The sequence below is a fragment of the Neomonachus schauinslandi genome, chromosome 3 (assembly GCF_002201575.2).
Source record: "Neomonachus schauinslandi chromosome 3, ASM220157v2, whole genome shotgun sequence".
In the NCBI taxonomy this organism is placed as follows: Eukaryota; Metazoa; Chordata; class Mammalia; order Carnivora; family Phocidae; genus Neomonachus; species Neomonachus schauinslandi.
Genome location: NC_058405.1, coordinates 115051222 through 115064083, shown reverse-complemented (window position 1 = coordinate 115064083; position 12862 = coordinate 115051222). Strand labels below are relative to the sequence as shown.

At 39.1% G+C, this 12862-nt stretch overlaps 1 protein-coding gene across 1 annotated transcript; it reads right to left on the bottom strand.

Moving 5' to 3' along the window:
* Positions 1-9212: 9212 nt before the first annotated feature.
* LOC110592328 (60S ribosomal protein L35-like) lies at positions 9213-11923 on the bottom strand. Its single transcript, XM_044913610.1, has 2 exons — positions 11914-11923; positions 9213-9616 (listed from the first exon to the last, which is right to left on the bottom strand). The coding sequence occupies exons 1-2, from the start codon at positions 11921-11923 to the stop codon at positions 9213-9215; spliced, it is 414 nt and encodes a 137-aa protein (XP_044769545.1).
* Between the last annotated feature and the right edge of the window lie 939 nt (positions 11924-12862).

Below are 12862 nucleotides of genomic sequence, written 5' to 3'. Positions count from 1 at the left end.
GTTTGGTTGAAAATCCAGACACATTCTGATGTTTACCCATACACCAAGGCATTGAGAAAGTGTTCTGAGTGTCGCCAAATTTCCTTTAATTTTAATAGCCACGTGAACTTGAAAGCCAAATGTGTTCTGTATGTTTCCCACTCATTTACTGTTAAGTCTTTCAGATAATGTTTGTTAAAAGTAGAATGCATACAGGAGTTGTTTTCAACCCTTTTCTCATAAAATCTTGAGGCGTCCTCCCATCTCAAGCCCCCACCATTTTCTGGGGGTGGGAGTTGGATAATCTTTCTTAAAAACTCTGTTGGATTGTGCCAAGTAAGTACATATCTAGATCTAAATCTATCTATATACTATGTATGTATCTCTATATGTAGACATAGAGAAAGATACAGCAATAAAGTGCCAGGTAGCTTACAGGTGAATTTTTGCAGCTGGAGAATTTTTAATTTGTTATAAATTGACCTTTGAATTTGCTATAAGGTTAGTAAGATTTGTTTTGGACTCTTAACAAAAACCATAATGCACATTGAAGTTTTTTAGTCTGAGTGTTGTCTTTGGTGACTTATTTTCTCCTCAGTGTTGTTCTTGATCTTAATAGAACTTGGTTTTCCTGGTATCAAAATGCTGGGGGTTGGTATGGGTGCTTCAGGGAGGGGAACCCAGCACATAATGTGCTTTGTATCTTATCCCAAACCCCTTTAGAGAACATTTCTGCTCAAAGGAAAAGGACAGCCTTTTATCTGAACAGTCTTCCCCTGTTTTGCAAGGGTAATTTATTCCTGAAAAAGATCCTTAAGGGGATAAATCGTTGTGATTCAAAAATGAAATTCCCAATAATTTAAATGGGGAAAAATGTCATATTTTGTTTTAACTTTTTGTTCTGAGATAATTATCGATTCAGAGGAAGTTGCCAAAAAAATGTACATGGAGGTCCTGGATATCCTTCACCCCGTTTTCCCTGAGAGTAACATTTTGCACAGCTAAAATATAATACCAAACCCAGGAACTTGACATTGGTACAATCCAGACACATGCACTCAGGTTGTGTGTGTGTGTAGTTGTATTCAGTTTTATCGCATGCAGATTTGTGTAACAACCTCCACAGTCCAGATACAAGACTGTTCCATCACGAGGAGGCCCCCTCTTGTTCTTCCTCATCTCCACATCCACTCCTTTCCTTACTATGCCTAACCTCTTGCAATTGCAAATCTCTTTTCCATTTCTATAATTTTGTTATTTCAAGAATGTTATATAAATGGAATAATACAGTATGTGACCTTCTGGAATTGGCTTTTCTCCCCCCACTCAACATATTTCTCTTGAGATCTATTCCAAATTGTTCCACGTATCAATCATTTGTTCCTTTTTATTGCTATGTACTATTCCATGATATGAGTATATCACAGTTCACAATTGGTTTAACCATTAACCCATTGAAGGACATTTGGATTATTTCCTGTTCTTGTGTATTATGAATAAAGCTGCTATGAACATTCATGTACAGGTTGTTATGTAAACTTAGATTTTCATTTCTATGGGATAATTGCCCAGGAGTGCAATTGCTGGGTCATATGATAAATGCATGTGTACTTTTTAATTTTGTAGGAAACTGCCAAACATTTTTCCAGAGTGGCTATATTATTTTACATTCTCACTAGCAATGCAAGAGTGATCCAGTTTCTCTGCATCCTTGCTAAAACACTTGGTGTTATCACTATTTTTTATTTTAACTCTTCTGATAGTTGTGTCTGGATTATTGCAGCTAGTGGTAAGCCTGAGTATTGGGTAGAGTGACTCCTTTCATTTTATTCACCTTTTTCAAAATTGTTTTAGCTATTCTAATTTTTTTTGTCTTTCCATATGATTTTCAAATAAACTGTCTATGTCTACATAAAAAAAAACCCTACTGAGATTTTGACAGAAATTCTCCTATAGCTATAGATCAGTTTGGGGAGAATTGATACCTTTATTCTGTTGAGTTTTCTAATGTATGAATATGTACTCTCTTTTTTAAGATTTTCTTTGATTTTTTAAAATCATCATTTCAAACTTTTCAGCATTCAAATCCTGTACATGTTCTGTTAGGTCATGTATTTTTGAACCTTCAAATTAACATTGACTTAGATTAAAACAACAGTAAATTGGGCACAATTATTTTAATAGTTGTTAAAATAAGTTTTCATAATAGACCCTGACGAGGTGTTTTCTTTTCATTAATTAGAAAATAACTCTTGTGAAGCAATTTTTAGCCCTTATCATAGGACGCTTCAGATTACACTCAAAAACAAAACATCCTGGTTCTACCACTTACTAACTCTATAATCTAAAATAAGTTAATTAATTGTGCTTCAGATTCCTCATCAGAAAAATGGGGATAATAATAGTATTCTACCTCTTAGGATGTGTGAGGATTAATAAATAAATGTGTGCAAAATGCATAATAATGTGCATAGTCCCTCACACATTGTCAGTGCTCCAAAAGTTACATATTACTACTACTATTACAAGATAATCATGTAATTTAAACTTTACTGTGAATTAAGCAAACACATAGCAACAATAAATCCAATGTAATGACAAAAGGAAGCAGTGAAAACAATGCAAATGATGTCACACTTACTTGATAAGTTGACATCATAAATGGCATAATGCCTGGGACTATTTCTGATGCTATAGATTTGCAAAACCAAAGTTTCCTGAGAGGAGAATTTAATGCAATATCAGTTAACTATCTGTGCAAAGATGACTGCGTTTGGCTCAGGAGGTGAAGGAAATCAAGACTGGTCCATGGTAATGGGAAGAAATGTTGCAGAAGCCAAAGGAAGAGGTATTATATGAAACTCCTAATAAATGTGAATTCTTATAACCTGAATAGTCATATCTTGAATTATGACGATATTTATAGATCATTTCACTTGGTACTTACACAATTGATTACAGGCTTTGAATATTCCTCTCTTTTATCTTTTTTTACTTTGAATTATGGTCCTTCTAAGCAATTATTAGCTCCCTTGGCAGTAGTTACTAAGAAAAGAGTTCTAAGAATGTTGGGAGCTTTGTTGCTTTCACTGATGTTGAGGTGTCTACAACTAAATGCTCTTTCTTTTCTGTTGTAAAGTCCCCCACAAAACCCCAGGTGATCCTTCTACTCTCAACAGCACAGTCAGGACTTCCCCAATCCTCAAACCCTGATTTATTTTTAGTAAGTCTTAATTGTCAAACTGACATAGCATCTACCCAGCATGAACAATAGCTTTTCTGAGAGTCTCCTGCATACTTTTATCCATCAATTTATCATCTCTTTAATACTTAGGAAAGATAAACACCCAATTCTCCATGGTCTGGTACCCCTCCTTAACATTCATTATAGCAAACCACCCCAAGTCCTGCCAGAAGAGCTTAAATTGATTCCTGCATGTATGTCCCAGCTGGGGCTCCTTGGCTTCATGTCAGTCCCCAGGCCTCCAGATGAGCTGGATGTATTTTGAATGCAGCTGTAGACCTTTTTAAAAAGCATAAGCCAAAATGAGTTCATAATCCCTGGAATGCATGCTCTATGTAGGCTTTTCATTTTGGAGAAATCCCAGAGCTGGCAATTTCAGATAGAGTTTCACTGGCCTTGACCCTGTTGCATCCAGGAGGGACTTTTTTTGGTTTCTTTGTCCATCTGCTGGGCTCTCTATTGCCTTTGTGACATTTTGATTATATTTCTGCCTATTACAGAAAAAGAAAGGTGCATATTCTAGGTGGAAAGTCCATTCAGAATAGGGACACCCCACGTATGCTAGTACAAGTTTATTAAAATAGAAGATGTGATGTAAGATACATCTATTTGAATACATGCTATATTTAGATGGAACAGTAAGTTTGAGACATGGGATGGATGATTGAATTTTAATGGAAGGGACATGCAACATGAAACTATTAAAAAGTAATCTATTTTGTTTTGTTAACTCGTAGAATATTGGTGAATCTGCCCTTAGATTTGTTAGTACAGCATTTATTGTGTGTTTAATATATCAGTAAAATAAATCCTTTAATCTTATTAGTCTGATAAGGATGTAAAAACATACTTTCAAAATAGTGCAGAGCTGGAAAATGGAATTGATTTATAATGAAGCAATAGTAGTCTATATGGACACACATTAATGATTCCTAAAAGGTGCTTTATCTTACTTTGGCAGGCTCTCTATATGGAATTCTAAATTTACAGAATTAGTTGAATGATTCATTTTATATAACCTGGATTGTGGCTGCTGGTACAATCTCCTCCTTCTTCCTTCCTCCACAAAAAATGACAAAAAGGAGGGAAATAAGACTCCTTTTGAAAGCTTAAAGTTTAAAATCAGTACCTTATGGTACTTTGGCTATGTGAAGAAAGAGCAACTCCAGGGTGGTAAAACAGCTGTGATCTGAGTGGGGAAGAGTCTGAGTGCATCAGAGGGGCCTGGCTAGCCATGGAATCACAGAAGGAGATTAGGGGCAGGTGTGAGCAGGGCTCATCCAACCTCATCAAAGGGAGGGACTCTTTTTTTTTTTTTTAAAGATTTTATTTATTTATTTGAGAGAGAGAGAATGAGAGACAGAGAGCACGAGAGGGAAGAGGGCAGAGGGAGAAGCAGACCCCCTGCTGAGCAGGGAGCCCGATGTGGGACTCGATCCCGGGACTCCAGGATCATGACCTGAGCCGAAGGCAGTCGCTTAACCAGCTGAGCCACCCAGGCACCCAAAGGGAGGGACTCTTGACTGGTGCACACAAGCATTGTTTTCCTTGACAGGTTTATCCAGTACTAGATGAACAGGCCTTAACCTTCCTATTTTGAGAGTCATTTCTTAAGATACCCGTGTCCCTCAATTCTAATTCCATAACTTTGCAGCAAATAACTTGGTATCCTAAAGAAGCCATTTGTTTATAGGGAATGAATGTGCTGACTGTATGATCATTCAGTCTCCTGAGCATTGTGTGTTTCTCACTGTAAGTCAATGACTTGATATTCTACTTATAACCTGATTTTTTTCATTGAATATATATATATATATATATATATATATATATATATATATATATATGATCAGCTGCTCTGTGCATAGCTTGCTTACTGGGAAGAAAAGCAAAATTTGGTAAATGTGAACAATTCAGTCCACTTGAGAGTAGAATTTCTCACCATGAGTTAACAGATGGGCATCATGTTGTGTGTGCTGTGTGTGTGTGTGTGTGTGTGTGTGTATTTGGGATTCTTTGTGTTTGATTACTCATGTGAGTCTGTTCCCGTGAGATAGACTTTCTCTTAGTGGGACTGGAACAGCAACCTCAGGTTTCTGAGCCTGTAAGTTGACTTCACTGCAGTACATTTTCCATTTGAATTACCTATATAGCCAGCCAGAGGGCTTTGCCTTCATGTGCTCCTTGCAGCAGGGTATTTAGACTTTGTCCTTGTGTTAAACTTATTAGGAACTCTCTGCCAGCAAAGTAATCCTTCTTTGATACCCAAGAGGACACAGCTGACCTGGGATGAGGATTGCCAAAGAAGTCTTTCTTCTCTGTTTGGCAATCCTGGTGTGATCACAGCATCAGACAGAGTGCTAGTGGAGGATTCCCTTATTGGAGTAAAAGACTCACATAAACCACAGGAAAACTCTTATTCAAGGAGCAGGTGACAGGTAACAGAATAAGATTCCCTTGTAATTTTTTTTTTCAGGTCACATTTACCTTAATATTGAAGGATTGTTCATTTGTTTCTAACAGGACAAGCTTTACCCACCACCCCACTCCCAACCCTAAAAAAAGAAAAAATAAAGTAGTTTCTTCAACGGTAGCTCCTGATGGGAAAGTTGAAAGTCATCTGTGGGTGTTGCATATTTCCCACAGATGAGTTTGGAGAGTAAGTCCTTAGTTCAACTTTGTCATAACTTGCTGTGTGATTCAAATGAAACTGGGCCTCAGTTTTCTCATTTTTGATGAGGTAACTGGGATAGATAACAACGATTCTCAAGTTATTTCTAGCAACATAATTTTCTTCTATAAAAAGTCTTACACAGAATCCTAGTACATAAAACAGACAAATGCAGAGCTGTTCAGGTGACAGTAGGGATAGAGGGCCTCTGAGCCTTGCTGCCTCAACCACTCCCTTGCTCACCTAACCTACATGACACTGCCTGAATCTGCTCCCTGGAGAAGATTTAGTCCAGTTTGAAAATCACTATACCAGATGGTCTCTGAAGTGCCTTCTACATATAAAGTCCTAACAATCTTACATTTTTGCTCCTTTTAATTTTCCAGGTATCATATCAGTGTGTGTCTATTCATCCATCCATCTACCATCTGTCTGTCTATCTGTACCTATCATGTGTGTATGTATGTATCTATGTCTGATTAAGAAAACAGCTCTGGAATAAGAATGCCTGGGTTTGTATTCTCATCCTGCCACTTTACTGGCTGCGACTTAGAACAAGATAATTAACCTCTCTGTGCCTCAGGCCCCAACCATGGAAAGGTAAGGGGAATACTATCTACTTCCAAATGTTGCTCTGTGTATTACATATGTAAGTGTGTTGAGCACAATATAAGAACTCAACAAATATTAGCCATAATTATTATAATCTGGGTAAATCTTCGAAGTTTAAAATGAATTTTTAAAAATATATAAAGAGTGTAAGGTAACTAGGACCTTCTCTCTCAAAAACATCTCCTGAGTTCTAGACCATAGCTCTGGGGTAGGTGACAGCTGAGCTAAGGAGCAGTCTGAAGAAGGCAGAAGATGGGGCTGGGTCAGTGGTGCTAGTGAAGCAGAGGCTGGGAGCAAGCTCTTCTCTTAAAGTTGCTGACCATGGCAACAGAATGAGACCTTGCCTACAGTCAGGATAATGCAGTCTGAATGACTGTATACTGCCTTTACCCCTGTTGGACATTGCAGAGCTTCAAGCCCCTTGAAAACCCAACCCAGTATTTTTCCCAACTACTCAGGAATTTTGGGTCAACTGACCTCATGAATGAATGTCAGCACTTATTTGATCCTCTATTTTCCTGGCCCAGACTCAGGACTCAGTTCCCTGGGCACTGTGGTGCCCTCTGCTGGGCATTGCCCAGCCAGTCGGCACTTCCCCTGGTGTAGCATAGAGGCTGCCATTACTCTGCCCTTTTTGTTGGGTGTCATTCACCTTGGTGCATTGGAGAACGTAAGTCAGGAAAGTATAATGTTCTTGGTTGAAGAAGGTGCCAACATCTCTCTCTTCATCTCTCTTGGCCGCACTGTTACGGAGTCCTGAGGCCAGCAGAAGAACCTGAGTGCATAGATCTGAGCTCTCTTTCTGCCACTTCAACATCTTTTTTTAAAATTTTATTTATTTATTTGACAGAGACAGACACAGCGAGAGAGGGAACACAAGCAGGGGGAGTGGGAGAGGGAGAAGCAGGCTCCCCGCAGAGCAGGGAGCCCGATGCGGGACTCGATCCCAGGACCCTGGGATCATGACCTGAGCTGAAGGCAGTCGCTTAACCAACTGAGCCACCCAGGCGCCCCCACTTCAACATCTTTTAACCCCTATGTATAACCAGATCCTTCCTTGGGGAGGGGCAGAGGTCGGGGGGGGAATCTGGAAGACAGTATTTACTTAAAAGCGATAACTTAAATGGAAAGAATCAGATCTACCATAAATTGGTGGATTTCAGACACATGCTTCCTCCTTTTCCTTCATATCATAATCACCCTCTTGGTTATCTGAATATCATAATCACCCTATTGGGTGTCTGAGTCCTTCCCTTCTAGAGATTTATGAGTACTCAGGACTATTGAGTAGTGGGTTGTTCACACAAGAAATTTTGGAAGGTTTGGTGTAGCTGGGAAGTGTTTTCAGGGCACTAAGTTTTTATTTTTCATTAAAAAAATTTTAACCAAATACACATTTTGAGAAAAGCTGACTCTGCAGCAGTAGGTGGTTCTCCCCAGATTGCTGCCAAAGGGGCAGCTTGGCTCTGAGTCAGCTTCCCACATACAGATTGTAGTTTTAGTTTTATAGGAAATATTTTCAAGATAATGAATTATGGATGCCATAAGAAATACTGGAGCCATGACTATTCTTTTGAAGTTCACACAAAAGGAATCTAGTAGATGTTTATATGCAGTGTTTGTAAAGTCATTGTTCTCTACCATACTACTGTACTTTTGCAGAGAACAGCAAGTAATATGCAGAGCCTGTCCTCCTTGCCAATCTTTGATTGTGGCCAGGGGCATCATTATTCTTAAGGTCCCTCTGGGGCAGCCCTTGGGTCATCTTTAATTCCCCTCCCCCGCTTCACTTGCTGTGACTAGTCTGTTACTAACCTTCTCATTTATCACTCTGAAGGTCTTTCCTATCTCCATGTTACATTCTTCCTACTTTACACCTCAATCATGGCTTCTTAGTTTCTTCATTGACTCTAAGTGATCCTCTTCCGAACCATCCGGCAAATTGTTGAGATTCTAACATTCCGTTTCATTGTCCCACTCAAAGTTAAGTTGACTTGCCCCACCATCCTTTCCTGCCCCCACATTCAGGGTTGCACTTGACAACTAACTATGAGCTGAACAAGTTTTAAATGCAGCAGATACCATCAAACCAGTGCCTCCATTTGAAAACTCGAGAGGTTGGCAATTTCCATAAAAAGCCCACACAGTCCCTCTATATCCTTTATTCACATTCTTGTATTATTTGTGCCATTAGATTTGAGGCCAAGTCCACATCTCACATGTGGCCCCTGTGAACAGCTTCACCCCATAACCGCTGGTTCCCTGCCCATGTCATGAGCAGACTGCCTTTGTGATCCTTTGCTTTACAAGACCTCCCCTCTCTGTTTATATACATAAATTCATATTTCTCCTCATCCATGAAGCCTTCCCCACAGGACCACTGCAGGCTTCACTGAGCTCTCTCTTCCCTTTGAATTTTTACAAATGCTAAATTGAGTGGCACAGACTAATTACAATGGGATTTCCATGCCTCATTCCATATTAAAGGTGTTCTGACTTACCCATTCCCTTTTGCCTGGAAGAATGTCAGAGGATAATCACTTGTTTTTGTTGTTGGTGTTGTTTTGTTTTGTTTTGTTTTGTTTTTGGTTTGCTTGTGCTATGGGCAGATAGAACCATTTCTCCAGGTGCCAATGCTAGTAGTTCTACTAGGGACTGGATTCTATCTTATGCTTACTTTTTTTTTTCCTTCAGTTTGTGTGTGTTTTATTGATCCTGGTGCTCAGGCCTTGCATACTTCTGCAGTGAATATAGCTGCTCCTTCCACTGCTGCTTCTTGGTCTTCAGGTTCTCCTCCTGCTTGTTCAGCTGGTGGCAAAGGGCATGTGTCTTCTTGCGCTGCAGATCCCAGGGCTTATCCTTCTTACCCTTGTAGAATTTCCTGAGGTTCTCTTTCTGAGTCTGGCTGATGACGGTGAGAACACGAGCAGTGGGTTTGCAAACAGCTGGGATCTTGGACAGTTTGGAAGCCATGCCACCTGTCACTTTGGCAATGTGCAGCTGGGACAGCTCCACCTTCAGGTCTTCCAACTGTTTAAGCAGCTCCTCCTTTTTGCTGTAAGGGTCTTGAACCTTAAACTTGGCCACATCTGCACTGTCCTCCGCCACCACTGAGGGAAAGAGCTCTCATGCTTACTTTGTATCCCTGCAGTTTTTAATGTCTTGCTCTGCATGGAGTGGATGCCGTACATATACTTACTGATTGACTAATGGATTAATTCTAAGACATAACCATGTTTAACATGAAACTATTACGTGGAACACACAGTCAATTTCAGAATTACAAGGTAAAGTGAAGTAACTGTTATTCTGGAGTACACAACACATATTTCACGACAGAGTGAAGCATACCTGCAAATAATAAAATTATGGCTAGTACTTATGGAGTGCTAAGTAAGCACATACTGCCCAATGCTGTTCTAGATGTCTTACAGTGCGAGGTAGATACTGTTATTATCCCATTTTTATAGGCAAGGAAACCAAAGCACAGCTATTAATTGTTATTTATTTATTTATTTATTTATTTATTTGCACAGCTATTAATTGTAGAATCAGAATTTGAACCAATGAAATTTCATTCTGTACTCAACTACAGCATTAATGCCTTCAGATCATTGGAACATCATGGCTTATAGCAATCAGAAACAGCGGTAAGAGAAGTTTCCAAGAAGTCTGCAGAAGGGTTTGCTGGTAGGTTTGGCAGTGATTAAGCCAAGTGCCAATTTCTACATGTTCTGCTTGTGAAAAAGACTGTGAGCATCACTCATTTTACCACCGATAAACACTGTAGGACATAGACGCAACATGTTCTAACAATCACTGCAGTAGTGGTGACTTCAAATGCAAGGACAACATAAGATACAAATTGATGATGAATATACTTTTAGAGATCTTGTTTCTGTTCATATTAATTAATGTATGAGACATAAGATTTCTGAATATTACATTCGTTTTTTGTGTAAAAAGCCAGATAATAAATATTTCAGGCCTTATGGACCACATAGTCTCTGTCACAGTTATTCAACTTGGCCATTGCAGTGAAAAAACAGCCATGAGCAATAAGTAAATTTATGGGTAAATGTACACATTTACCAATAATACCTTATTAACACAAATAGGCAGTGTCTTGGGTTTTTGGTCCATGGCCCTTAGTTTCCTGACTCTTGGTTTAGGTAAATAATTTTTGTCCTGTCAGTTTACGACTGGGATGGTGGTGCCAAATCTATATCTTCCAAATTATTCCCTCTATAATTCTGTTAAGGACCGCTGAATAATGAAACTACTTCTTAATTTCTCTGCCAGGCTTTCCTTATTCTTCCTATCCATGAGTTTCTAAAAATGTTAGAGCTCTAAAAGCAATAGCAAGCTCTATGCTTTGCATATTGCTTTATATCCATTCACTTTTAAGGACCTGGGAAAAGCACAAGTACACAATTTTAGTTTCTTGTAATTTAGATGTTTCAGATTTGCTTCCAACCCTTAATTCTCAAATATTCTGGGGCGAAAACATGGTAGCTGAAAGAAGGAAGTGATGGAAGGAGGGAATAAAGGAAGTCAGAAAAGGAGAAGAGAGGGAGCAGATGAGGGACTCTGAACTATAAAGAAAAAAATTTTATGGTTTTCTTGAGACTTAGGCTATTCTGATATGGAGCAATTTATCAAATACCTACCATGGATAGCATATAAGTATTACAGCCCTGTCTAATAAACACACACAATTATTGCACTAAGTAGGTGTTACTTGGAACAACAGAGCCAACCAGCATGAAATATTTTACAAAACTCACAGAACTAATGCATGGGCTTTTTCTTCAAATGCTGCAATTTTAGAATGAAAGTATACAAGGAAATTTTATTTAATTTCTATTTGTATTAAATAACCCCCCCGCAAATGGAAGTGATAGAACATTGCTCTTGACTACAGAACAGTTGCTATAAACCAGGCAATGGTGAGTCCTCATTTGATCCTTCTGTTTACAGTGATGAGTATGACAGATGCCATGTCCAAGAATTTGATCAAGCTTGAGGGAGAGAAAAGGGATCTCTCTGAAGTGCTAGCTAGGCTGTGGGTATGGTCAGAAGATAGTAAATAGGGACACCTGCCTTAGTGGTATGGAAAGACTGCTTTTCCTGATCTTGGCCTCTGGGCATGAGAATGAGTCTGTGGGAAACCACACACTGAGAAGAAAGTCAATGTATATTGTATTTAAGGAAATACTTATTTTCCTTAAGATGGATTGAGGTTGTGATTTTCTGGAAATTCTCTGGTAACATTCGCTGAAAATTCCTCTGTGTGTGTTAATACAATGCCTCTCTGCTGAAAAACCAGGAAGAGTGAGAGGGCTACCTGGGCCTAGGGTGGGTGGAGACTAACCTAGAGTATTGAAACTTCTTCACCCCACCTCACCATCCACCATGGTGGTTATTGGTGGCTAAACGTAAGTTTGGGACTCCATTGCTGCTGGTGTCTTAAGTGGCTTGATCCTACAGGAAAAGAAACTTTTGTGGTCAGGCAGTAGGTTTCTTCTAAAAGGGTGTGTATAGAAGACAGTAATGTGGATGTGCATCCGTGGGATTCATTTGAAAAGAGCTTAACTTTGTTTCATGTTTTTTTTTTTTTTTAACTTTTCTCACGAACTCTGGAAATAACCATATTTAAAGGTTTTAAAGTTGTTGCCTTATGTTGGACTTGATTTTAATTACCCCCAACTTGTTTGTAAAGTGAGTTTCCCCTGAATCTTGTCGTGTGGGTGGTGCTTGGAATTAAGAGATGCATTATTAAAAGAATCCTCTGTGGGAACCTGCATAGCAGTGTGGGTATGAAAACCCAGGGAGGTAGGGTGTGGGAATCTTTGGTGGAGCTGAGACCCATCCTGTGTGGGGGAAGCCATGGGGAGAAGCATCTGCCAACAGAATGGCATATAAGCTGGTGCAAGATCCCAAAACAATTTTCTCAAAATGAAAACAAATATTGCTGTCAAAATCAAAGAATCAACAGCCAGTTTCTGTGCTGATTCACTTGGCTTCTATGTCTTACTCCTACAGATTGCCCGAAATAAAACATTTTAAGAACTCTGGTACCATGAGAAATTAACAGGTGCATCTGGCTATAAATGTATTAATCTTACTTCCTTGCATTACACCTTTTAAGTTGTTCTCAGTAGTTGCTAAGAACAACCACTTAGGCAGCACATCTTGTACCTGGTGTCTGTGGCTGTGTAGTTCCTCAGTTAGATTCAGATTATGGCTACCCTTGCCTGATTAAAACAGAATGGCATGTAATGACAATGTAAGTATTGGGTTTTCTCCTGTGTGCTCAAGTGGACAATTCAATGGTATTGTTGCTACTACCATTC